The 27,186-nt window shown below is 39.0% G+C and overlaps 2 protein-coding genes across 2 annotated transcripts; one reads left to right on the top strand and one right to left on the bottom strand.

The window, feature by feature from the left end:
• Nucleotides 1-8,569: 8,569 nt before the first annotated feature.
• LOC134751412 (cytochrome P450 6B6-like) lies at nt 8,570-11,260 on the top strand. Its single transcript, XM_063686815.1, has 2 exons — nt 8,570-10,195; nt 10,659-11,260. Exons 1-2 carry the CDS (start codon nt 8,827-8,829, stop codon nt 10,877-10,879), a joined length of 1,590 nt encoding a protein of 529 aa, XP_063542885.1. The 5' UTR covers nt 8,570-8,826; the 3' UTR covers nt 10,880-11,260.
• Nucleotides 11,261-18,638: 7,378 nt separating this feature from the next.
• LOC134751415 (facilitated trehalose transporter Tret1-like) lies at nt 18,639-26,162 on the bottom strand. The gene is made up of 3 exons (XM_063686818.1): nt 25,967-26,162; nt 21,343-21,478; nt 18,639-20,134 (listed from the first exon to the last, which is right to left on the bottom strand). Exons 1-3 carry the CDS (start codon nt 26,006-26,008, stop codon nt 18,804-18,806), a joined length of 1,509 nt encoding a protein of 502 aa, XP_063542888.1. The 5' UTR covers nt 26,009-26,162; the 3' UTR covers nt 18,639-18,803.
• Nucleotides 26,163-27,186: the final 1,024 nt, after the last annotated feature.

Raw genomic sequence — 27,186 nt, 5'->3', positions numbered from 1 at the left:
GAAAAGCTAGTGAGCGAAACGCTCGAAACGCCACGTGACGTCACGCGTTCGACAGATTAGTGTCATTAGTAGCAAACGTCAGTTGGGCCGCCCAACGTGTGACGTCATCACGCTCTGTCGAATTCGCGCCAAAAATTATGAGCGTTTCAACCGCTCAAAAATTTTCAACATTTTAAATATTTTTTAATAAAATAATGTTAAGATTTACAAAAGTATTTTTATCATTTCCGGTGTTCCAACGATATAAATTATGAATCCAAAAATAAAAATAAATTCATGCATGGAGCTAATTGTCAAACCTTGGTTTTGTACAAGCGCCTGACACTCTATGATAGAGAAAGATAGTCTTATTGCGATTCCTATAAGAGGAAAGAGAAAACAGTGCCATGCTTTGACCTTATCACCAACCGGGTGGCATCATAGGTAGGCGATGGCGAAATACCGAAATTTATAAGTGAAAGAGAAAAAAATCCTATGCTGCCCAAATTTTATATGAATATTCTTTCTCTTACCCCCGGTCGCTCGGTGGCGCGTCTACATCTACAACTAACTACTTGTATATATTACTATTATTTATTCTGTGGTTCCATTTTATTTAAAGCCTGACCAGTAATATATGATCATTGTCAAGAGGGCGCTGTTGTTGCGCATGTATAGGGTGACAGTTCAGTATAGTATGAAAAAAATAGTTCCAGTGAAATTACGCAACATGGCGCGTGATCATATATTCCTGGTCAGGCTTTAAGTAATTTCTACTTTTTCTTTTTTTTTCGTCCACCTGGACAGGCTAAAGCTCTAAGCCATGCTGCCTTTTAATTTCTACTATTTTATGTAGCACTATAAAACGCTTTCCACGACAGATTATATTTCCTACAACTCAAAAAAACGACACATTTAAACGTTATAAAAAGTTTGTAAACAAATACCGTCAACCACGTAATATTTACCAACAGACGGCAGTTCTAGTAACATTATAATACTTACCAATAATGTGCACGTACGAAATATAATAGCCAATGCCTTCCTTGTATTAGTTGTATTGGTATTATGGTATTATCAAGATCCTGGTTATTTGTTGCGAGTTGCGAGGTCAAGGGCCGGCGAGGTGACGATGACGTCGCGTTGCGTCATAAATAGTCATAATCGTAATATTGCTCAATGAATTTGTTTATTAGAATAGAATAGAAATACTCTAAGAACAAATTAAATTATTTTCTATGAAAATATTTTAATTTGTGGTTTTTCAAGTAGACACACTACTATTTAAACTATAAACTGAAATAAATATCATATACGAAGGAAAAAATGACCAAAGCCTCCAGTATCCAGAGCTGGAATCGAACCAGCGTACCCCGTTTACCGGACAGGTGCCTGAACCGCTCGGCGCCACAAGCCTTCGGGAATTGTCATATACTTGGAAATTTCGACCCATGCCACCGTGGCCGGATAGCCGAGCGGTTCAGGCACCTGTCTGGTAAACGGGGTACGCTGGTTCGATTCCAGCTCTGGACACTACTGGAGGCTTTGGTCATTTTTCCTTCGTATATGATATTTATTTCAGTTTAGAATAGAAATAATTTAGCAGAAACATAAAATAGAGAAAGTGCCACGAAATGGTCTCACCTCAGCATGTTGCTGGCGACTTTCAGCGCTGATCTTCCGATGAGACCATCCGGTGAAACAATCACGACAGGTAACAAGAAAAACAACAAAATTAATATATAACATACAAAAGACAAAGACAGAAATAAGTTAAAAATAGATATTACAATAAATACTTAATAGTATTACGTACAGCTGTTATATCGGGCCAAACTCAACTTGACCGTACATTACGCCTGAGATTATAACTAGCGCCATGCTAAACTAAAATGACAGAGAAGACAGGTCGATTTTATTAGAACAAAAGCAATACTGTAATACGAGTAGGGCTGGTTGTACCGGATTTATCAGTACCGCTAGATGTCACGAGTGTCGCGACTGACGAAAAGTCAGCATTGTTGAGTATTGCTCAACAATTTACAACTAATATTTCAAGCAGAAGGAGTTGAAAAGTTCCGGTTAATCCGGTTAGTGGAGTATGTGTACAAGCGCAAGAGTTAAAGCAACGAAAGAGTTTATAGACGATCTTACCTGATAGACGGTTCCTCACAGGTAAGATCAATGTTAAGTCTAGAAGTAGGGACTAATGCATGTAAATAAAAATCTAGTTTGTCAATCATTTGCACAGCCTAGTAATAATATATAGTTGCTCTATCAAGTCTGATAGATATTCCCTGTAAAGAGCAACTTTAAACAGCGTGAAATTTTAATCACTTCGGCTCTTAATTATAGGTAGTCGACGCGGTCCCATAAAAGCGCCGCTGTAACGTAATTAAAGATCCTGTGACGCAGAATCAAGATTGTATTGTGACCATGTGACGTCACGAAGGCGTATTCGATGAATAGTGGTGAAGTGCTAACGACCGATATTTTTACAATCGTAATCCACATCCGATAATGATAGCGCCAGCAAACGACGATCACGCAAATGACGCAAATACCAGATATTTCGTCATAAAGGTGGATTATGCAAAGCTGACAATTTCAAGAGGATTTGTGTACTTTTAAAGCCGTATCCGTTGTGACAATCGTCAATACAGACTGCGAATAGTTTAGTTTCACCGTAAGTAGTTTCTTACTAAAGGATAGTTTTTAATTTTATATTAAAGGAAAAAATTGAAAAAGTTATGCTTCCGGCAAGACTTGAACCCGCAACCTCCACAATCCACTTAAGTATAAGTCTTAGTTTTTTAATAAACTGCAAAATATAGTAAAAGTGAAAATATGAACGTGGACGTGATACAATATTTAATCTAAATATGTCATAAATAGGGGAAGTAAAGGTATATTTTCGTTTTTAAAGCACACGAATGACAAAAATTATAGTCACAGGCGTTACAGCCAAAAAAGCTGGATTTTGTAATCATTAAAACATAAATTCGTAGAATTTAAGTGATACATAAATAATCGAAAATAACCGTAATAAACGGTTATTCGAGTTTCCAATACCCTAAAATGGGGTGAGTAGGGTTCGCGGGGAGAGTTGAATGGGGCGAGAAGGTATGAAAGGGGGGTGAGATGGGAATTTTAGGCTACTGCTACATAAATAATGTATTCCAATTTCAAATGGAGCTATGGTAACTCATAATTAAAAAAAACGATCTAACAATCTTCCAGAATCACCTTTGTATGAAAACCCATCTCACCCCAATTACGAGGGACCGTACCGTACCCGTAGGTGAGGTGGGATTTCCTGTTTATAGTCAAAGTTATGAAATGGAACTGCCCAAAATAAAATAAAAACTAAAATACAAACGTCCGGAACACTTTTATATACACCATTGAATTCAGTTTGCATATGTAAAAATAAAATGTTATCGAGGTTTGAATGTCAGTTTTCTTCCTACTCACCCCATTTTACGGTATTCGGTTATGTGTCAAAATAATCGGTTATAACAGAATATTTCGGTTACGGTTATAACCGAATATTTCGGTTACGGTTATAACCGAATATTTCGGTTACGGTTATAACCGAATTGCATTCCCTACTATATGTAGGTACCTATGATGAGCCGTCCGCCGCTGTGTGTTTAGTTGCAATAAATAGTCATAAGCGTTTAGTCCTGTTTTACTTCCTTCTAACACCTTCACTCCAAAATGAACCTTAACGACTAGACACGGTATAAAAGTTTTGAAACATATATTTTAAACTAACATTAATTCTTAATTTAAGATCGACTTTGCAGACTCATCGGCCGACTGACCTTTGCGGTTCCCTCGGAACTCCTCCTCAATATCCTGAAGAATCCTGTCTTTAGTCTCTGGAAGCATCCACCAGGACACCAACAAACTATACCCGACCATCCCAGAGTACAGCCAGTATGTGCCATGAAGACCCAAACTATTGAAGAAGAATGGGTTACATTTCAACGTGATAAAAAGGTTTGATGACAGAAACAATACCGATAATGTTCCTGCTAAACCTTTGTATTCTAAAGGAAATACTTCACCCGCTATAATATTTGGCAGTGGAACTGATCCAGTAGCTATAGAAAACATGTGCATATGTATTAGCGTTATACCTATTAAAGGATGATCATAGGGTAACAGACCTTTAGACTTAAGATAGGCATAAACACCTATAATCAAAAATGATAAGAAGTTGATAGTAATGGTAGAGATAAGCATAGGTCTTCTCCGAAATCTTCGAATAACAAATACTGCACATAAGTTGGATACAATTCTCTGAATGTCCATGGAGATAATCATCAGTGATACATCGACCTTTCCGATGATCGTATGGAATATTTCCTGAGTGTATGCTGCCAGGATATTAGCGCCAGACCATTGCCCAATCATGTATAAGTGCATGACCAAAATCAACGGCTTGTAAAACTCCTTTTTTCTGAAAACACTTCTATAATATTGAAATTTGCTTTCAATCTTTTGTTTTTCATCGTATTTTAATTTATTCAACATATGTGTTTTGATCATCTTTTCTAGTTCTTCTTCTTCATCGTAGCCTCTTAACCAATGAAATGCTTTTCTACATTCATCATATCTTCCTTTAGAAACTAAATAGCTTGGTGATTCAGGGGAATGCATCACTATCATTAAATTAACAAAAGTTATCACAGCGCATACGAGAGCTATCACTTCCCAGGTAAAATATGAACCAAAAGCATGAGTGATTAGAGTTCCACATGCGATAGCTAATGATATAGTTGTCAGAAAAGCACCTCGATTCTTAGGGCTGGTATATTCGCCGATTAAAACAGAACACAAGGAAGCAGAGAGTCCCATGGAGAAACCCTGAAGGAACCGGGCGAAGATCAGGGTTGCCACGCTGGTGGCGAAGAGGATGCAAAACCAGCCGGTGGTCATAAAGCTGACGCTGATGATGTTGGCAGCCCTACGGCCGAGGCTGTTCATGATGAATGGCAGCGTCAGGGCTCCAGCAACCAGGGCGATGCTAATGATGGATGCTGTGGAGTAAAAAAATAATCTAAAAATATTAACAAGTAAATTGTAAACATAACGACAGCGAAAACTGTTAGCCTATCAAAAACTTGCTAATAAGTTTAGGTAATAAGTACAAAATCTTGCATACTAATAAAAACAAACCCTTAAAATCAGTAACCCCTTAAAGTCCCTTAAAATCAGTGACGTTAAAGCGAAAATATCACTAAATTAGAGCGATATGTAATTCTGTTGAAATAACGCTGGCAAAGAAAGGATTCTAATACTAGTTCTGCTAATTAGTTATAATCAATTTACATAAATCTTTGTTTTATCAAATCAAATTAAATCAAATACATTATCATTTATTGTTATCAGGGAACTAAGGCCTGTAGATCTGGGGGCACGGCCGTGCCCCCGCCAAGACGAGACAATGGGCTAAAGGCAGTGCATATCTTTGTTCGGCACGTTTCGTCGTATTTTCGAACCCTCGTAGTTTCAGTCTGAGTAATGCTAAAGAGCTGAAATTTTAGGGGATACCATGTAATTAAGTAGTAGTTTATGAAAAATACCAAGTTTTATTAGGGTACTATCACGCTATCTGTTAACTCTGCCATTTCGTTTGATGTTGAATAAAAATGTTCTATGTCTATGTCTAAAACTCGTAACTCACTCAAGTTTGACAGTTTATTTTTTTCATAATCAAAATATAAAATTGAGGAGTTCCCTCAATTCGTCATGGATCCCATCATCAGATCCGAAGAACCAGATTAATATGGGACCAACTTGGAGGTAGCTGCTTTCGACCAAAAAAAGAATTACTCAAATCGGACCACGGGTCTCGGAGTAATCGGTGAACATACATAAAAAAATAGCCACAACCGAATACAGAACCTCCTCTTTCTGGCTAAAGAAGTCGGTTAAAAATAAGTACATAAATATATAATAGTATGTAACTATAAATCATAACATTTTTAACTACTAAGTGTAAAATTATCTGTTCAAAGAATAAAATAGTTGAAATCGATATTTCAATATTTTAATTCATCGTTAGTTTTTAATTATTATGTTATTTATTACCTACCTACCCTAGTGGCTGAACCTAACATCATGGGAGAGACTAAAGGATGACTCACGTTAGACCGGGCCGTGACCGGGCCGGAGCTTCCGGCGCTTACTTTTCTATAACATGACAGGTGATCACGTGATGCTTTCCATAGAAAACGAAGCGCCGGAAGCTCCGGCCCGGTCACGGCCCGGTCTAACGTGAGTCATCCTTAAAGCTCACAGACTCCGTTGGTTGGGCCATCTTGAGAGAATGGATGAGGATCAGAACGTGAAAAGAGCGTACCTGGGCCGCCCAGCAAGAAGACGTCCTATTGGACGCCGCAGGTATCGCTGGTGCGACAGGGTGGAGGCTTCGAGTCACCAATTGGCGAGAGGTCGCACAGGATCGAGAAAAGTGGCGCTGTCTTGTGTCGGAGGCCAAGTCTCATTTTGGGTCGCTGAGCCAACGGAGTAAGTAAGTAAGTAAGTGAGTAAGTATTACTAATACCTATTCTATTGTATTATGCTCTTTAGGTTATATTAAGATTTATGTTTATATGGCACTATATTACATTAGAATTAATCTAATTAGTAGTTCTCCCCGAACTACGAACTCGAGATTCGCCAAAAAGTTAGATCAATTTAATGCATACCTAGTCGTCAAAGGATCGAAAACCGCGTGCGATTTTTTGCAAGTTATGTGGAGCCCTTAACTGATAGATTTAAGTCCCCATAGAGATTAAAATAATTCCTATTTCTGGGCGGTTTGCCCTTCGAGCATTTGAAGCTACTTAACGAACCTAACCTACCTATTGATTAAGGGCCAGTTGCACCAATCACAATTAACAGACTGATTAACGTCAAGCAGCAGAGAACTATGAAACTTTCCATACAATAAAATTTAGCGAACGGTAAAACGGTGACAAACGGTTTGGTGCAACCGACCCTAAGTTTGACGTCCGTGAAAACATTAGAAAAATATATTTGTACCCCCCTCTAACTTTTGAACCATGGGTCCAAAAATATGATAAAAATCGTGCAACAAGCTTAATAAATACTTTCATTGAAAACTATAGCGAACATGATCGGTCCAGTAGTTTTTAAGTTATTGCAAAAAATCTTCTTTTCTTAGTAAAAAGACGTGGGTAAAAACCGCTGCAAAGGTACTCCCTTATGCTTGTAATGTACATGATACTTACTAATAAGTAATAACCTTAAATCATTTTACGGTTTAGACTCACTTGTTTTAGTCACTCGCGCGACATGTTTCGGAGAGCCTAGGTCTCCTTTCTCAAGCACTAATAGTGCGAGCAGCGTTCACGACGACCGTGTATTGCGTACTGCCGGTGCCGCGCGCCGCGTCGCTCGCTGCGCGCGCGCCGAGAAAACCGGTTGGGGGAGGTCTTGCGCTATCGTTGTAGGCGGGCACAGTGGTGTGTTTGGGTTTGGGTCACCCAACACCTGTAGCGCCACACAGCACGAACTCACCATGTCCACTACATAATAACCTATTTTGACAGAATAGTAACTACGAAACCCTACAATGAGCATGGCCCGACATGCTCTTGGTCGATTATGGAATAATGTTAACATCAATAAATGCTCCGATAATTAGCTTAAGATATTATATATGTAGATACATGATATTCACCATTGATAAGTGCTTATTGCTAGGCCTAACATGAATAATATCTATATTTGAGCTTGAACTTGAACTTGATTTTTAGGGTTCCGTACCCAAAGGGTAAAAACGGGACTATTACTCCGCTGTCCGTCTATCTGTCACCAGGCTGTATCTCATTAACCGTAATAGCTAGACAATTGAAATGTTCACAGATGATGTATTTCTGTTGCCGCTAATATAACAACAAATACTAAAAAGTAAGGAACCCTCGGTGGACGAGTCCGACTTTTTAAATATAGATTTTATATTGGTCCAGAAAACTAGGATGTTTTAATATTTTGTTCCGAAAAAGATAAGTATGTAATTTTTGTAGCTCACCATTTAATTTTTTTTGTGCTCGTTTACGTAAAATTTTAAAACTATCTATTATAGTCGAAATGGTTTCTATACAGTTTCCCTTATTTGTGGTCCTTGCACTTTTTGTTTAGTACGAAGGCATCAACTATGGTCGACGAACGTAAAACGCGACGTGGTACATATTTATGAATTAAACTACGTAATAAATTGTAAAACTTCGTGGTACAGTCCTCCATATGTACATATGTCCATATGTGTTGGTACTATGTATCATTTTAACATCATGTTTGACACGGTAAACGATAAACAACAATATGCATACCTTTATAGAAAATATGCCAGTCTATTTCTAATAGTTCTACATTAATATTTTTATAGCAGCGGCGTGAAAGACAAATGTCTTTAAAGCATATTTATGACTCGCGTCACGACGAGGTATTAAGAACCGTTATTACATTTATTACCGGGCTTTAATAGACCTGTAGGTAGTTTAGATACCACATAGGTAACTATTCATTTCAAATTTCTAATTAAAGTATCTAAAGTAGGTAACAACATGGTGGTAACTAGTGGGAATAACCTATATTCACTGGGAAATCCATTATCAATATCTATCTATTATTTATCTATTAGATTAAAATAACTTTTTGTATATGTATTAGTTACAGGATGTCTAAATGTGTTGGAATATTTATCAATATTTAGATATCAGTGATTAATTGACTATCCAATATTTATATAAAAGCCTAGGCGCTGTTTTAATAATCACTGATTGTTATAGGTAAACCCAAAGCACAATGTCTTTTTTAATTGCCGGTGTCATCATTGCCTTCTTGTTTTGGTACAGTACGAGAACGTTTTCTTACTGGAAAAACAGGGGAGTGAAACATGATCCACCAGTACCAGGGCTTGGGAATAATGCAGACCAAGTGTTCGCCAGGAAGAGCATGTCACAAGTCATCGAAGACGTGTACTGGAAATACCCGAACGAGAAAGTCGTCGGTTTCTACAGACTCACTCAGCCGGAGCTGGTGATCAGGGACCCTGATGTAATAAAAAGTGTATTTACGACCGATTTTCCGTATTTCTACGCCAGATCGCACCTTGGAAGAGAAAGCGGAGACCAAGTTGAACCTCTGAGGAGGAACATGTTGGTTGCGGAGGGTGATCTGTGGCGGTTGTTGAGGCAGGGTTGTTCTCCGGCGTTCACCATGGGGAAGCTGAAAGCTATGTTTCCGCTAATCGTGGAGCGAGCTGAGAGGCTGCAGGATCTGACGCAGGGGCTCGTAGAGGGCGGCGCTCCCATCGACGCACGGGACCTTATGGCCCGCTTCACCATCGACTTCATCGGGGCCTGCGGCCTTGGCATCGATGCCGCCGCCCTCAACGACGACAACTCTCCATTCCGAAAACTCGCAGAACAAATATTCCAAATAGGGCCTAGAGAAATCATCATATACATACTAAAAGAACTGTTCCCCGGTAAATTACCGTTTCTGAAATATTTCGGTCAATGCGAGAAATATTTAGTTCACCTAGTGCGAGAGATTCAGAATATGAGGAACAACATGCCGTCGGGGAGGAATGATTTTGTTGACATGTTGATGGAGATGAAAAGAAAGGGAAAAATCGAAGTCGAGTCCATGGAGAGACAAAAGCCAGATGGCACTCCGGAGCGCGTGTCAATGGAGTTGGACGATATGCTGATAGCAGCTAATGTGTTCATGTTCTTCGGAGCCGGTTTCGAGACGTCTTCAAACTCGACCAGCTTCACGCTCCACGCACTGGCATACAACCCGGATAAACTAAAAAAAGTCCAGCAAGAAATTGACAGAGTGCTCGCTAAGCATGAAAACAAACTTGGTTGGGATGCGATTAAAGAGATGCAGTATTTGGAATGGACGTACAAGGAAGCCTTGCGTATGCTGCCACCAGTTGGACATATAGGGAGGACGTGTAAAAAAAAATACACCTTTCAGGAGCTAGGTTTGACCATCGACGAAGGAGTGAGAGTGAGGATATCAGTTCAGGCGTTGCACAACGACCCATTGTACTGGGATAACCCTGAGGAGTTCAGACCTGAAAGGTTTAGCCCGGACGAGTATAACGAATCTAGAACAAAATATACCTATATACCTTTTGGCGCTGGACCTCGAATATGTGCTGGTAAGTTAAACAAATTATTTATTTAAGATGTTTATGTTTTAAGAATTTACAATCGGCCTGTGCTTGCTTAGAGTAACATTTTTATAAGATTTCAAAATTCTTAAACGTCTGTCGTGCTCAAAACGTCCGACGATGACGATGACGATGGCTATGCTGCAATACCAAGGATATCTATTGAACTATGAGGCCAATTCGAATGAGCACCTGATATAAAAAAGATGTCAGTTATTCGCGCGTTCATTTCGCTCGGACCCGTCGGTACATACATCGTGAGCAAGACGCACGGGCGAATGAGAACAAAATGACATCATTTAGTCGTTTTGATGTCAGGTGTAAGTTTGAATTGGCCTCTACTCTAGGTACGATCCAGAGATAGGACCGCAATCCCTGTATCAGTCTCCGTCGTCGACCCAAGTTAAGAGAATCATTGGCATCTTGTAAATTTGTTGTCTTTTTTTTTCAGGTGAACGTCTCGGCATGATGCAGTCCCTAGCCGGCTTGGCAGCCGTGTTATCCCGTTTCACCGTGGAACCCGCACCAAATTCCACACGGAACCCCACAATAGACCCCAAGTCTAACCTGACTCAAGGAGTGGTGGGGGGACTACCACTCATTTTCAAGGAGAGGAAGAACTTCCAAACGGCACCCTTACTGATAGAAGATTTCCCAGTCCGAGCATTATAGAGTAGTATGAAGGCGCAATATTTTTAAAGATAGAGATACAGATGTTTCTTTGCATAGCAGGTATTTTAGATACCTGGACCAGTGTAGCGTTATTAACTAATTAATAACATACTGAGGCCAAATAAATAATAAAATACATACTTATATTAAATAGTTCTACGTTGTCTCAGAACGCGTCTATAACCGAAGCGCTCAGCAATCAGTATTATCGGTGTTCAATACTTGCTTACACGTTAGTCACTTTGTGGAAGTGAAAGTTTTTGTTATTTTCCCTACTTTTGGGTAAGTGTGAATATAAATTATTATTTAAGATTAACTTTAAGTTTGTCATTTAATTATTGGTGCTTCTGCCCGCTAGCACTTTACGACTGCTTATTCATATTCGCCTAGTCCTTCTGGAGCCCGTTTCTCAAAAGCTTGTAACTTGTAATACAAGCGGATGTCACTTTTTGACAGCTTTTGCTAGAAAGGGACTTCCACTTGTATTACAAGCTACAAGCTTTTGAGAAACGGGCCACAGGTGGCAGCCCCTCCGGTTGAACGGTAGGAGAAATGGCTCGGCCATTTAAAAATAATATACCCCTTCGTGGCAATGACCGGGAGCTGGACCCTCCGCTAATTGGCGGCGAACCGGCAGCTGGTTCCGTCATAACAAGCCCGTGTGCCCGTGAGTGGCAGAGACCGACTCCCGGTCCGGTGCGACGTCGTATTTCGCGCCTAAAATAAAACAGCTTATACTATCTCTTTGCTTGCTCACTCTTGCAAGGTGCATTCGACAATAAACAAGGATGGCATTCCCTAAATAACGGTCGAATCCCGCTCAAAACAAATTTCGTTAGAAATGGCGTAATGTCCCCGCCCATCTCGTCCATTACGCGCCGACTGTCGACTTGTCGAGTAACAAATTGAAATTGTGTAAATAGTATAAAAATATTGTAACAAAAAGGTTTTTATGCGTAAGTAAATGTATTGTTTTGTCATAAATACTACTTTTTCTACAATTTATTGTTTTTTTTCCTAATTACTTATAGGTATTTTTATGAAAAAATTGGTAATATGAGATTTTATAAAATCTAGCAAAATTCACATAAATATAATGGAATTCATTGGTATACAATCAAATAAGTCAATGCTGAATTCAATGATACACACGTTTATTGTTGACTTCTTCTCATTTGCATGTCTATCGAGTACTTCTTGAGACCTTTGTAATGATCCTAAACTTGATGTGTCTGTGTTTTTCCATCGAGGAGTTCCTTTGGTTAGCATATTATTGCATTGTCACCGGAATTACGACAGTACTCCAAATTTCAACTGAATCCAGATACCGGGAAGTGGTTCAAATTTTAGTTACGATTTGAAGCACTATAATATATAAAGGTATACGCAGTGAAGCTTAATAAAAGTGTGTAAAAAGGCGCGAAATTCAAAATTTTTAAATTTTTCAAATATCCTGTTTACATTTTGTTTTCTAGACTATAAAGGTGACTCACGTTAGACCGGGCCGTGACCGGGCCGGAGCTACCGGCGCTTCGTTTTCTATGGAAAGCATCACGTGATCACCTGTCATGTCATAGAAAAGTAAGCGCCGGAAGCTCCGGCCCGGTCACGGCCCGGTCTAACGTGAGTCATCCTTAAATCTGCGGTCTAATTGCCACGCCTTCAAATATTGTTGTATTAAAAGATTGATTGATTGATTAAAAAGATAACGGTAATGAATCAGATGCAACTGATAACGTATTTTCTGATAATAACAATAACAATACTTCGATTTGTTTGCGAACGGCTGGACGGTTATACAGTGTTTAAAATTATGCGAATTAGCTACTGATCTAGTAAGTAGGGTAAACTCGCATTATTTGGTGACACGCCTAATTCGATGATACAAGTTTTGAAGCATGACACCCAGGAAAGTTAGTGTCGGAGCAACGCCCGGGGGCCAAGATGGCAATCGTTGATAGAAAACGCCAATAGAAACTCTGTCATCCCGATACATTTCTGTGGCTCAGTGAGAAGGGTAGGAAAGGGGGGAAGGGAAGACGGGGAAGTGTCGTGCAGCTCAGTTTTAAGACAGAAGGTATACGCTCCATAAACGCTTATCATATGGCCTGCGAGACTTCTGGAGGAGGTACCCCTTCTCACAGTTTTTTTTTCATATATCGTTTGTGTTGTTTCTCGATATACGATTGTCATCTTGTGTAGGCCTGATGTAACTAAATTAACAAACCTACCAATCCATGAGCCAGTGACAGCGTCAAGAGGAATTAACCCCGAGGCCTGAAGCTGAGGTAGTAATACGGACGTGTAGCCGACTACGAGGCCGTGGGACATCAAATTCATGGACACGCCTGAGGTCACGAAACACTGGAACACATAGGTACATTTAGTTTTGGTCAATGTGGACAAGATCGTCTATCATGCGTTTTGTACAGTCGAAGTCAAAAACATCGATCCAGACAAATGGCTCAAAAATATGTGAACACGACTTTATTGTCTAAGGTGTAAGAGCGTACACATATTTTTGAAACTTTGGGAAATGAATTTTCTTAAATGATTTTTACCTAATGTGTTAAACAAAAGCCATTGTTTCTTTTGGTCGAGCGGTAGCCTACCGTGTTGGGCGCGTGCCAAAGAAACAATGTCGTTTAAAACGGCTGTGCCGTAGTTGTTTTTTAGGTACAACTCTACTATGACGCATGACGCGTGTACAGACGTGCCGTTCACACATAGAAACGAAAGTGATTTTTGATGTATAGCGTGTCCACCCTGTGGTAAAGCCTTGTGTATGTAATCTCTAACGCCAGCTGGCCTTTAGACTACATTGAAGCAACTACAATATTCTATGTTCACTTCAAATACACAAATATTAAAACTTAAATAAACTAAAAATACTCGAACGCCTGTGAAAAGCGTCACGCAACTTTCACTCCCCTTGTCACATCCGTCGATGGAGTCTTCGCAGCGAAGACTCCAGCGAAGACTTCGCTCCGCAAATGTCCACCTTCATCAAACATCTCAGTAAAGCCATCGCTGGCCGGTGGAACAGATCCCTTGGTGTAGTAATGGGCTGGCTAAGATCCAAAATTATGATTTCGATAATCCGAGCCACCAGCATGTGTATTCGTAGGACACGGCACAGATTCAAATCCATTCATTATTTCTTCGGTTTCAATGACTGTGCAAGTGTGCATCCCTAGAGCCTTACCCAACCCGTCTACCTCTACCCTGCACTAGCGTCGTGTTCTTGTTGTTGCTCATTTTTGTTTCTGTTTTTTATAATTTAACATTTTTGATAATTTTACTTGTAAATATGTATTACATTTTCATTTTCATTTTCTTTATTTAGGATTATCTTACATGCTCTTAAATCTATATAACAATCATGACTGATGCTTATCTAATTATAGGTAACTACATTACAATACATAATATTATATGTAATGTATGTTGTATTATATGTATTATGTATGTATATCTATGAATTGGTGTGAATTCATATGTACTTACAAATAAAACTTTTTGTATCTTAAATAAACTAGTATAGTACCTAAATAGTAATAAAATTTTACTAATTCATACCTGCTTGGTAAAAGGAGTGATCCATTTCGACCCAAAACACATTTTTATCACAAAACTAAGATCATCACTACGAATTGTGTTAAATGTGTTTCAATTGCGTTACACAAAACTGTGTTATCTTCAGTACCACTACAAGTTGTTACTGATAAAGGTGTCCACAAAAAAGGATAATTGAGATAAGGCTACTTTCACATTGACACCGCGATCTGTAGCGTGCGACAAAGCAGAGCGACTATTTGTATTTGTAGTTTAATACCTATTCGTACTTACCTCATTAAATCGAGCATTCTCAAGTAAACATAAGTGAGCCCTCACGGTGCTTTTGTAGGGTCGGGATTCCACCAGTGTGCAGCACAGTGAGCCACAAGCATTTTTCCACACAGGTGGAATTCCGCCTTGGACACACCTGAATTTATTCTTAACGTGTCCATGCAATTTTGGAGCCCGCTGTACCTTTCATGAGTTGCAGTAATTACACCTACTTTTAGTTCTTTATATCTTCGCGCTACAATGAGCGTTTTCCGTATCTGGACGTATCTTGACTCTTATCGTTTATAAATGTATGCAAGTAAGATTAGTGTTCTTTGATATGGTTTTATTATTATGCACATCCTCTTTACACTAGTGTTCTGTCTGATTTATTCTATGTTGCTATGAAACGTTGTTGATTTGCTGTTACTTTTGACTTATCTAAATAAAATATACACGTAAACACATTTCTCGTTCTACTTTAATATGGTAGCGGATCGTAGTAGTAGTAGTAGTAGTAAATCACTTTATTGTACAAAACAAAAATTGATAACATGAAATCGTGGTTCGAAATGTTACACTATTTGCAATTGTAGTGAAGAAAGCGAAATTCCCAAAGACTTTTTCGTCGGGTATAAAAATTGAGATTGGTCGTCTTGACGGAGCCACAAACTGGCAAACCTGGCGGTATACTGGTATTCAAGAAGGCGAAATACGCTCACTCAAAAGACTATCTCTGCACTAAATTACGTCTGACGCTAGGAATTCTACAGTTGAATATATCTATATCAAATGCTTTAGACAACTCAGTTAGGTTACGATACGACTGGCGCGCGTTAAAAAACTATTCTGTCTGTATTTGGAAGATGCACTTTTGATTGCTATTGGGGGATGATACTTTTAGAACGAGAGGGGGTTTTGAAACAGCTTACTTAGCAATTCAGGGCAATCGATTACATCATTAGTAATACTAAGGAGATAAGTAATATCGGCTATTTCACGGCGTTTTTGTAAAGGGATAATGTGATGGTGCTTACATATTTTAAGATAGTTGGAAGAACTGTAGGGATATTTTACTTTAAAGCAAAGGTGTTTTATGATTTTTTGCTGAATGCGTTCGATTCTGTCAGTAAAATGTCATTGTAAGCAAGGGTTCCAGACCTGAGAGGCATATTCTAACTTACTTCTAACATATGAACAATAAAGCACTTTGAGCGTCTTGGCCAGAGTGAAGTGAAGAGAATTGCGCATTATGAAACCTAGTGCTTATAAGCGCCACTTATTGAGAGTCGTGTATGACACCTAAATCTCTCATAATACCTGATACTTTCTGAAGAGTTTGACCCTTTAAGGCATAGGTAGTGTCGATTAAGTTACGTTGGCGTAATAGTAATATTGAGTCAGCAATAGAGTTTATTTTTATCGGCGAAACAAAGAAACTTATAATGCAGGAGAAATTTATCAATATCATGAATAAATATATTAAAGAGCAATGGTCCTTGCGGTACCCCACTAGGAACAGTGACCCAGCCAGACATATAATTATTCACAACAACAGCCATCCTATTCTCGATATAGGATATGAATCATCGCAGTAAATCCCTATTTATCCCGATGTTATTCAGCTTTAATATTAATAAACTGTGGTCAATACGATCGAAATATTTGCTGTAATCAGTATATATTACATCAATACATCAACTTTAAACCCAGTATCCATAGCATCAGTAACATAATCGTTCAACAGAATAAGATTAGATACGATCTACGTCGCAAAAACCCGTGTTACTTAAAGAATTATAATCAATAATCATGATCAAAAACAATTTTTTCAAGCACTTTTAATAAAATACGTCATTTGGAAATGGGCCTGTAAATCCCAATATCAGTTTTGGGCCCTTTTTAGGGTTCCGTACCCAAAGGGTAAAAACGGCACAGTCCCGGTCCCATTTTTACCCTTTGGGTACGGAACAGAAGGAAGGCCAAAGGCGCAGGCGCCACATATAGGTGTAGGCGCCATCTGTCCGAGAATCAATTTTTCTTGATTTCCGAGGCACGTTTTTCCTTTAGACTGTATTCTTCTTAATACGGAGTTACATAGGTCATTGACGTAAGTAAAATATGGAAAACACACAATTTTATTGCTAGCTAATCGTTATCGTTATAAGGTCTATTTTATTTTTTTATTGCTAGCTAATCGTTATCGTTATTAAGTCTATTTTATTTTTTTATTGCTAGCTAATCGTTATCGTTATTAAGTCTATTTTATTGTTTTATTGCTAGCTAATCGTTAACCTAGGCCATTATTAAGTTTATTCAATCCAAGGCAATCGGTTGCGACGATATCAGTCGGTATATGATAGTATCTGTCCTTGATTGCGTGCTTCTTATACTGACTGATATCGTTAACACCTCGCTTTCTAACGGCGAATTTCCAGCTCGCTGGCGCAGGGCCTTCGTCATACCTTTGCCAATAACAAATAACCCCTCTTTAGTTAGTAATTTCCGGCCCATCTCCATACTCCCGTTTCTCACGAAGCGGTGGCTCACAAACAGTTTTCAAAGCTTATTTTCTCGCACAAACTTCTGAGCCCCTTTCAGTCAGGTTTTCGGCCGGGACATAGCACCTGTACTGCGCTGCTTAAGGTGACCGAGGACATAAGACGTGGCATGGCGAACCAAATGGTCACTGTACTTATTCTTGTGGATTTTTCTAACGCTTTTAACATTGTCGACCATGAAATTCTCCTTGCCCTTCTTGAGCACTTTAACGTGACGCCGGGTGCTTTAAATTGCTTCTCGCCGTATCTTTGCGGGCGTCATCAGCCGGTACGGGTTGATCGCGCTTTGTCGGAATGGTGTGACCTAGCCACTGGCGTGCCCCAAGGAGGTATCCTTTCACCATTGTTATTTTCCATCGTCATCAATTTTATTACTCAGGACCTCGTACCATCTTTACGCCGACGACCTGCAACTTTATGATCATTGTAGCGTTACTGACCTTGCTGCTGCTGTTAACAAATTAAATCTGGACCTCTTGCATATTCAGCGTTGGTCTGAGAAGTTCGGTCTGTTTGTTAATCCTTCAAAGTGACAGGCCATTGTCATAGGCGGCGAACGCCAGCTTACGAAAATCGATTTTACACCTCCCGTATATTTCAATGGCACTCCGATTTCCTACAGTCAGAGGGTAAAAGACTTGGGCATCTATATAGACAGCACCCTGAGTTGGAGGACTCAGGTGGCTGAAATAAGCCGTAAAGTTACTGGTTCTCTACACGCCCTTAACAGATTCAAATACTTTTTACCCGTTAATACCAAAATATTATTAGCACAGACATTAATTTTGCCCATAATTGACTACGGGGATATGTGTTATCCGGACTTAAATGAAGAGCTCTTGAACAAATTAGATCGCTTACTAAATAATTGCATTCGGTTTATTTTCTGTCTCCGTAAATACGACCATGTTTTTTCTTTCCGCTCTAAACTTGGATGGCTTCCTATTCTAAGAGTTCGTCGCAACATTCGCATGCTTTGCAGCCTTTTTTCTGTCATTAATTATGCGTTTTGTAGACTGTAACACTACCTACTACTATATGCTAAGTTTATTCACTCTTTTTGTAATTCAGAATACCCCTTGAAGAAGAAAATGTAAAATGCAATCAAGAATCAAGATGCCTAGCATCCTTCTGATGTGAAATAAAGATTAGGTATAGTCTGGGAAAACAATTTGTCAGTCAAACAAGTCATGTGCAAATGGCGAATTTAATGCCAAATGGCATTCTCTACCAGTCAACCATAGGACCAAACAGAGATACATAAAATTGGTGAAATCTATCAAATTTGCCGACTGTTCTACCGACAAATAAGTTTGCCAGAATAAAGGTATATTAAACACTATGTTCTTTATCAAATATTTAATTCCAAATCCCACTTTCTTTCAAATTTTTGGCTAATATTTTCGGGCCAAAGCCTCGGTAATTGAAAAAAGATCAAAAATCAAAACTACACTTAACTATTGGATATGAGTTTCCAGACTTTCTATTACTAGCACTATATTTAAATACTTTACTAACTTGACGTAAAACTAAAATTATATCACAGGTTGGCTACAGCGGCGGTCAGTTTTGTACATCATCAGGGAATGCAAAGACTGCACCGACTTCACTTCCTCAGGAGACAGAGGTCTCCCTCGGAACTCATCCTCTATGTCCTGCAGAGTCCTGTCCTTAGTTTCTGGAAGGAAGAACCAGGCTACCACCAAACAGTAGGTCACTATACAAGCGTAAATAACATAAGCACCATGAATACCAATTTTCAAGAAGAGAAGTGGCGCAGTTTTGATGGATAGAAACAAGTTTGACGACAGGAACAAGACACTTATGCCTCCGGCTAAACTTCTAAATTCGAGAGGGAATAATTCTCCGGCTATTATAAAAGGAAGCGGTACTGTTCCTGTAGATATCGAGAACATATGGATGTTAATCAAGACAATGCCTATCATAGGATGGTCGAATGACAGCATTCCATGCTGCTTTCCGTAGGAATATGCTGCGATCGATAAATATGCACACACGTTAATTGCTACAGTGGCTACTAACATCGTGCGTCTCTTCACTTTCCTAATAACAAAGACAGCACACGTGTTTGAGATAACTCTCTGCACGCCCATTGTGATCACTAATAAGGGAATGTTCGAACCCTTACCGACAACGTTTTCAAAAATATCAACAACATATGCCGCCATGACATTAGCGCCTGACCACATGCCCAATGTATAAATATGCATCATTATGAAAATAGGCTTATGGAACTCCCTTTTTCTAATCGTTATTCTAAAATGCACTACATTTCTTCTTAATTTTTGGAAGAAGGTTTCTGATGAACTCACTTCCGCTTTAGATTCTCTAATAATTACGCTAGTATCTATCATCCTTTGTAGTTCTTCTTCTTCGCTGTCGCCTCTGAGCCATCTGAATATCTTTTTGCTTTCGTCATATCTCCCTTGATCTGCCAGCCAGCTGGGTGTCTCAGGAGAATTAATAACTATAACTAAGTCAATGAATCCTATAATAGCGCACACGAAGGCTGTTTTTTGCCAACTGATAAAGGACCCCATGGTGTGTACAATCAGGACTCCTGTAGCGATTGTAACAGAGATGGATGCTAAGAAAGGTCCTCTGTTTTTGGGGCTGGTATATTCTCCGATGACGACAGGTCCGAGGGAGGAGCTCATACCCATGGAGATGCCTTGGAGCAGCCTCGCGGCGAGGAGGGTGGGGAGGTTGGTGGCGAAGAGTATACAGAACCAGCCGGCGAGCATGGGAACTATAGAGACGATGTTGGCGGTTCTTCGGCCATAGTTGGCCATCACAGTCGGACAGATGAAGTTGCCAGCGACCAACGCGAATCCCAATATTGAGGCTGGAATAATGAAAACCAAAAATCAGATACCACGCACTACGGTTTTTTACTACTGATAAGTAAAGCTTCATTTAGATGGTTCAAGAATTTAAGGCGGTTCAAGAATTTACGTTACATTGAGGTATTTGGTCGATCGACCATTGCATATCGAATATTGCATGCAAGTTTTTGAACCGTCTAAATGGGGCTTAATCTTAGGTGGATGTCGTTCAAAATGCATCTGTTCTATAATTTATCCTAACAAGCTTTAGCCACCTTACATCGTCTGACTACCTTACACTAGGAAAGAATGAAATATGTAATTTAATTTCATCTTTGTTATCGTTACGACATTCGGCATTTACCCGAGGTGCACTAAAAAAATTCGGAGCAAATTACGTTCTGCTAAACGCTGACATTTTGTCAAAGGGGTTATCCATGAACTACGTCACACATTAAGGGGTGGAAGGGGGTTAAGAAGATGTGACATGTTGTGACTTGTGACAAGATGGAGGGGGAGAGTCACATTGTGAATATTTTAACTTCATCTGTAATCGAAAATTGTTTCGATTGTTTTATTCGTTGTAAAGTTAAACAACTAGTTTTTGTAAAGACAAATCATTTACCATCATATATTTGTTTGTGATTAAGCGGTCTTCGCGTTATATACATTTTATACCGTTGCTTTAATCAAAAATGTGTTTATCAGAACAATTACAATAATTCGAATTGCTGATTTCATTATAATTAAAATTCACGCAGTCAAGCCATGGCGGAGGGGGTTGGTAAATGTCGCCAGGTGTGACAAGGAGGGGTGGAGAAGTAGGTAAAATATTCATGAAATTCGTGTGACGTGATATATGAATGACCTCAAATTGTAAAAAAAAAACCGGCCAAGTGCGAGTCGGACTTGCGCACGAAGGGACCATTACGGAAAAAAACAGCAAAAAAATCACGTTTGTTGTATGGGAGCCCTATTTAAATATTTATATTATTCTGTTTTTAGTATTTGTTGTTATAGCGGCAACAGAAATACATCATCTGTGAAAATTTCAACTGTCTAGCTATCACGGTTCATGAGATACAGCCTGGTGACAGACAGACGGACAGACGGACGGACGGACAGACGGACAGCGGAGTCTTAGTAATAGGGTCCCGTTTTTACCCTTTGGGTACGGAACCCTAAAAATGAATGAATATAAATGAATAGCGGTTGCCAGCGTGCTCACCTATCCAGGACCCTGACGAATCGTCAATGGGGATGATGGAATCTGGTCTCCTCAGCTGCGGCAACAGGATGGCCGCGAAGCCCACCGTCAGGCCGTGGCTCGCCATGTTCAAGCATGCTCCTAGGGTCACGAAGCACTGTAATCAACAATCCAAGGGTTATTCTACAAACATCTCATTCCCCTGGCTATACCTATATGCATTCCCAGGAGTTGCCGCTTTAATATTAGCATCTTATTTTTGGTGACTGTGTAACTCGTGCCAAGTTCCATCTACAACCATAACTGCTAAGCGGAACCTCCTGGGAATTTGCGAATAGGTATAGCCAGGGGAATGAGATTGCTGTAGAATGACCCCCGGAAGTTAAAACATATGCATGGTTATCAACTTATCAATAATAATGTGCGATGTGACTTATTATTAATTAAATGTTTAGCCAAATTCCAGAGATTTGATTTCGTGATCTACAAGTATATCATTAGCAGAAGCCGCTCGACCCCAATTACAAAGAAATACCGCAAATCGATGTACAGGTTAGCCGTTTGGCACACGCATACTAGAGGTCAAAACAAATTTTTTGACCCGCAGTTCCTAAAAAAAATTCCCGGGGTAAAACATTATTTTTTTTGTATGGAAAAAAAATATCCAAAACCTATCGTGTGTGGTATCATACGAAAGGGCGAGGCGATCCTAAAAATATATCACATCATTACATTTCGGCCATTTTTTTTTAATTAAAACAAAAAGAATTTTCGAAACAAACAAGTTTGGGCTCCTACAGATTCCAGATACGATATGGCTGATTTTGTTTCGTACAATATACCACAAATGATACGCGATATCCTCATATCCAACCCCAAGAAAGCAATTTTGAAAATAATATCATTAACAATTTTTTTTAAATTTTTCAATTTGACAAACTGACACAGTTCTACTTCAATACCTATTTTACGAGACTTATGGAACTGTACTGCAGATACGGTACATATTAATCATAAAATGATACGTAATATCCATATATCGAACGGGAAATACCTCTTAAAAAACCCTTTAACTGCGCCTTTTCATCAGTTGGTATAGTTTGTTTAGTTTTTGACACAAAATATCAAGGTATCTCCCCTCCGCCCGCCCTCCGCCAACAAACTGTCATGCAGTTTGGCAGAAGAAATTAATGTAAGATAGGGTTTATTTCGTCTGAATAAATGATTTATTTATTATTATTATTTATTTATTTATCTTTCAAGTTCAAGTACCTATCTAGCAATATAATTATGCGCGTGCAGTAGAAATAGCAACAGGCGGGTGAATGTACGAAAATCTATCTACAAAGCGCCAAACAAGTCTTATAAACTGAAATAGAATAGATGTCATATATTAAAGAAAAAGTGACGAAGCCCTCCAGTGGTGAAGGCCGGATTCGAACCGGCGTCTTTCGCAATCCGGGCTTACGCCTTGAACCCCTAGGCCACCCCACCACGGCGGAACCCGTCTCAATTTCTCAACTATATGCGATCTTACTAAGACTAGACTAACAAGTAGGTAAGCTAATATTCGAACTTTATAAATTGTCATCTTGACATCGAACGCAGCACATGTTTGGACAAGCGATTTTGTAATTTTCGAATTGGTCTTATGATACGAAAGATCAAAGATTAAGCGGCAACCGGTATTTCTGATAACCTACAATAGAGATGACGCAACACCATGGCACGTGTTCGTGTAACGTCAAATCGTGTAATCAAACAAAATATAAAATAAAACCAAAGTGTCATAAAAGAAATAGTTATTTACGATACAAGTGCGAAAAAGAGGAAATTCGAAACGAGTGGCGATAAATTAAAACACGACCGCAGGGAGTGTTTTAAATCGACACGAGTTGCGAATTACCTATTCGCACGTGTATCGTACAACGTTTTACAGTACATATGGCTATTTAAACTTTCGACATATGCACGAAAAGTGCTCTTTTACGCACTAGTGCGAGAAAGTAGCACCATATGTACTGTAATATAATGAATAGTTATTTGTGCAACAAGAGAGGAAAGTTGGTTTTTCTTGCGAGTGTTTATTTTGAGTCCCGAGAAAGCGAAAGATTCCATAATTGAATTACGAGCGAAGCGAGTGATTCTAAGGTAGAATCTTGAGCGTAGCGAGGGACTCAAAAACACGAGATGTAAAATAACTTTGCTCTCGTGTTGCACACATAATTTTTCACCTCAGTAGTGAGAACATATTAAAGGTTAAAATGTATTTCGAATTACACAGAATAAACAGAAAAAAAAGTATTATAATATGTACGATACGATACGATACGAGACCGGACCGGACCGGACCGGACCGGACCGGACCGTACCGTACCGTACCATAAAAAAAATGTAATAAAAGTATATATAAGTTCATGGCCTTCACTAAATTAAAAAGCTACATTGTTTCACTCCCTGGAGTGACGAAAGTAGGCTTGTTCGAGCTGCTGAGGTGAAAATGAAATAAATCGTTTGTATTTTTAAGTTTCATGAGAAAAATGTCGTTGATAATTAGAATTACTTATATAAAATAAACAAAGCGGGATCCAGCTAGTATACTCCACCATGAGACACCAAAACGAACAACGAGTTTATCGCTACTGTGTTGGTCAGTTTTTTAGGTTTCCGTACCCAAAGGGTAAAAACGGGACCCTATTCAAAGCATACTTAATTATAGCAATATAATATATACCGCAACTATCAACGGCGCCACCTAGTGTTAACCCTTAAATGCATGATTTTTTATTTTTGGTTGGAAAAAATGTTTTTTTTTTTTAGTTATTTGGATGTAGGATCTAGGAATCTGTAAGCTGTCCAATGCTTTGTATACATTTGGCAACAATATGCATTTAAGGGTTAACATTTTCTTCACCACACCAGCGGGCTTAGCACGGTAGCATTTTTATCGCCTGTCACCATTGACATGGCATGGGCCTGTCACGTTCTAACAAGTAGGTATGTAAGAGCGAAAGTGACAGGCAAAGTGACAGGTGATAAAAATGCAACCATGCTGACACCGCAGCTGGTAAAGGCTCTCTCGATTGTTCAAAATGAAGTTGATAAGAAAGTTGCATTTTATTCACATGTGAGGCAAAGTAACATGCAAATTTTGAGTTGTTGACTTTTAAACGCTCGAGACTCAATTTTTCGTAGCTTTGGACCTTCAATTTTGGAAACTTTCGCTTGCTCTGGTATCAATATTAGCACGAGAGGTTAAACAACAACTTTGCCCCCTTGTAAAACAAATAACTACCTATTTAACTTCTCGAAAAGCTCACTGAGTGGCGTCTTTGAATAAGAATATGTCTAAATTACTTTTATTTTGTACTTTTGTGCACATAAAAGCGGCCAAGCGAGTCCAGTATAACGTTTACGAGTTACAAAAATAAGTTTAGGTGACAGATTTCATACGCAATACGCATAATGCTAAAATAAAAACAGTGAAAAGTCACGGTGGTGTGATGAGATGACTGATGACGCACGAGGCTCGATAATACACCAGACCGAATGGGATAAAGGATGACTTACACTAGACCGGCCCGGGCCGAGGCGTCCGACATGTCATTTTCTAGGGATCCCTTTGTTTGACATAATTATTGAAAGTCATAATGTAATGATTGTCATATTATCATTAGTCATAATTCTGAAACCGTTAATCTTTCAGGATTTTCCTCGGGTTATCCTATAGATAGGTTAGGTTAGGTTAGGTTTTATGGCAATCCTGAAAAGTTACGCGTTTCTGACAAAAACCAAATTATGACTAATTGAAATTCTTTATTTCGAACTTGACGTCCATAGGGTTAGGTCATACAATAACTTAATCTAGAGTTAGTATGACAATTAATTAGACAAAACAAACAATTGGACAAAACAAACAGAACAAAACAAACAGAACAAACAAACAGAACTAATGATAATATGACAATCATTACATTATGACTTTCAATAATTATGTCAAACAATAGAGACCCCATTTTCTATAACGGCTGATCGGTGATCACGTGGTGCTTTCCATAGAAAACGAAGCGCCGGAAGCTTCGGCCCGGCCCCGGCCCGGTCTAGCGTGAGTCATCCTTACCTCCCAAACGAATGGTGAAAACTTGGTGAAAACCGTGAGGTCTCAAAGAGGAAAAACGTTCGGCGTTCATGACATTATCTGCCAGTGTAAAATGTGTCGCCTTTTCAAGCAAGCCAGTGGTTCTATAAACCATTGCCGAAAATTATATTGCCGAATGTCATTTCGCAACCAATTATTCGCATAATTTCATTTTGCCGAATGATCAAGTGGCAACTCAACACAATAATTCGTTTGATTTCCTAATTGTTAGCAACTGTATGTTTGGCTTACAACATCAAAAAGACACTTTTTTAAACGCAACGGTTTAGGTAGCAGAATCGCTTCGTAAGTCTCAATCAAATCTACTTAATAATAATTGTACCAAGTATATACAACGTTGCCATAATGAAAATTTGCCAAGTAAATCATCTGCAAAATGTTGGTTGGCAAGTGCGATTCGGACAATAAAACTTCGGCGAAAAGGCAGAACATCCCAGTTATATTTATTTGCCAAAACAAAATAATAAACAGTAAGTCCAATCAAACCTGCTTCGTAAAAGGCGTTATCCATCCAGATTTCTTCTCCATCTTCACAATATGCACATTGCACACACAACACTTCCTAAATCTCAGATTAATATCAGCTACTCCATTATATCTTAGAACTTATCAATATCTCATCCAGATAAAGGAATCAAGTGATTCTCTATTTGTGAGTGGATGCCACCGTCGAGCATCCATGACTGGACTAATGCCAATACAAATCCGTGGCTAGTTTCTGTATGAGTATTTATTTTTACACACAAACCAAATAAAGCTTAACTACATAAAGCATAGAACATAATTTTGACTACCACATCTTAAAAGCGTAATGCGAATGTCATATTGAATTCTCGGTATAAAAATAAATGTAGTAAGAGAGTAACTGGACAGAAAAACTGTTTACGTAATTTGCGGAGTTTATATAAATAACATAAACACTTAATGAAGCTATACTTTATCTTAATTCCAAGAGATGTACCTATTAGGAATAGGTTATAGGCTATTAGGTTAGGTTAGTATCTATGTACTACAATTTGATCAAGATCAGACAAAATCGCGGAGGAAAAAAATGTATGAAAATTCCCTCTGTTACAGAACTCATTAACCCAATAGTCACGGAAAATTCCATACGTTTTCTGTAACTCAGTGGAAGATTTTGTAGGACATACGGTGAAATTACGCTTATGTTGTACAGAATGAGGTACTCTGTCTAATATCCACCAAATTTTATCGAAATCTGAGAAAAATAAAAAAATTATAACAAAATAATAAATTACCTCTACATTATGCTACACTATGCAAATGGATCGCTAGCTTTTTGTCTGGCAGACGCATACGAGCTGTAGTAGACGGAAGCTGCTCCAATAGCATGGACATTAACGCTGGCGTTCCGCAAGGTTCTGTGCTATCCCCAACGCTGTTTTTGCTGCACATCAATGACATGTTGTCTATCGACGACATTCATTGCTATGCAGACGACAGTACTGGGGATGCCTATTACGCAGGCCGTGCCAACATCCCTCGTTCCGTGGTGCTAGAGAGTCGTGAAAAGCTTGTGTCGGATATTGAGGGCACTATCCAGAGTTTCGGTGTGGATCCGGGACAATTTAGTGCGATTCAACCCCACCAAGACACAAGTTTGCGCGTTCACTGCTAAGAAAACCCCATTTACTGTGGCCCCACAGTTCGAAGGCACAGCCCTTACCATGTCAGGGAGTATTGGG

This window comes from Cydia strobilella, chromosome 22, assembly GCF_947568885.1.
Source record: "Cydia strobilella chromosome 22, ilCydStro3.1, whole genome shotgun sequence".
Taxonomy (NCBI): Eukaryota; Metazoa; Arthropoda; class Insecta; order Lepidoptera; family Tortricidae; genus Cydia; species Cydia strobilella.
The sequence above is the reverse complement of the archived record's forward strand: the minus strand, read 5'-3'. Positions and strand labels throughout refer to the sequence as shown.

Bases quoted from the DNA above. Each gene is read 5' to 3' on its own strand.
- LOC134751412 (XM_063686815.1), top strand. From the start codon at position 8,827: ATGTCTTTTTTAATTGCCGGTGTCATCATTGCCTTCTTGTTTTGGTAC. The intron at 10,196-10,658 runs GTAAGTTAAACA...TTTTTTTTTCAG, and splicing joins TGGACCTCGAATATGTGCTG to GTGAACGTCTCGGCATGATG.
- LOC134751415 (XM_063686818.1), bottom strand. From the start codon at position 26,008: ATGGAGAAGAAATCTGGATGGATAACGCCTTTTACGAAGCAG. The intron at 21,479-25,966 runs GTTTGATTGGAC...TGTTGATTACAG, and splicing joins TAACGCCTTTTACGAAGCAG to TGCTTCGTGACCCTAGGAGC. The intron at 20,135-21,342 runs GTGAGCACGCTG...TCATTATTCCAG, and splicing joins TTCGTCAGGGTCCTGGATAG to CCTCAATATTGGGATTCGCG.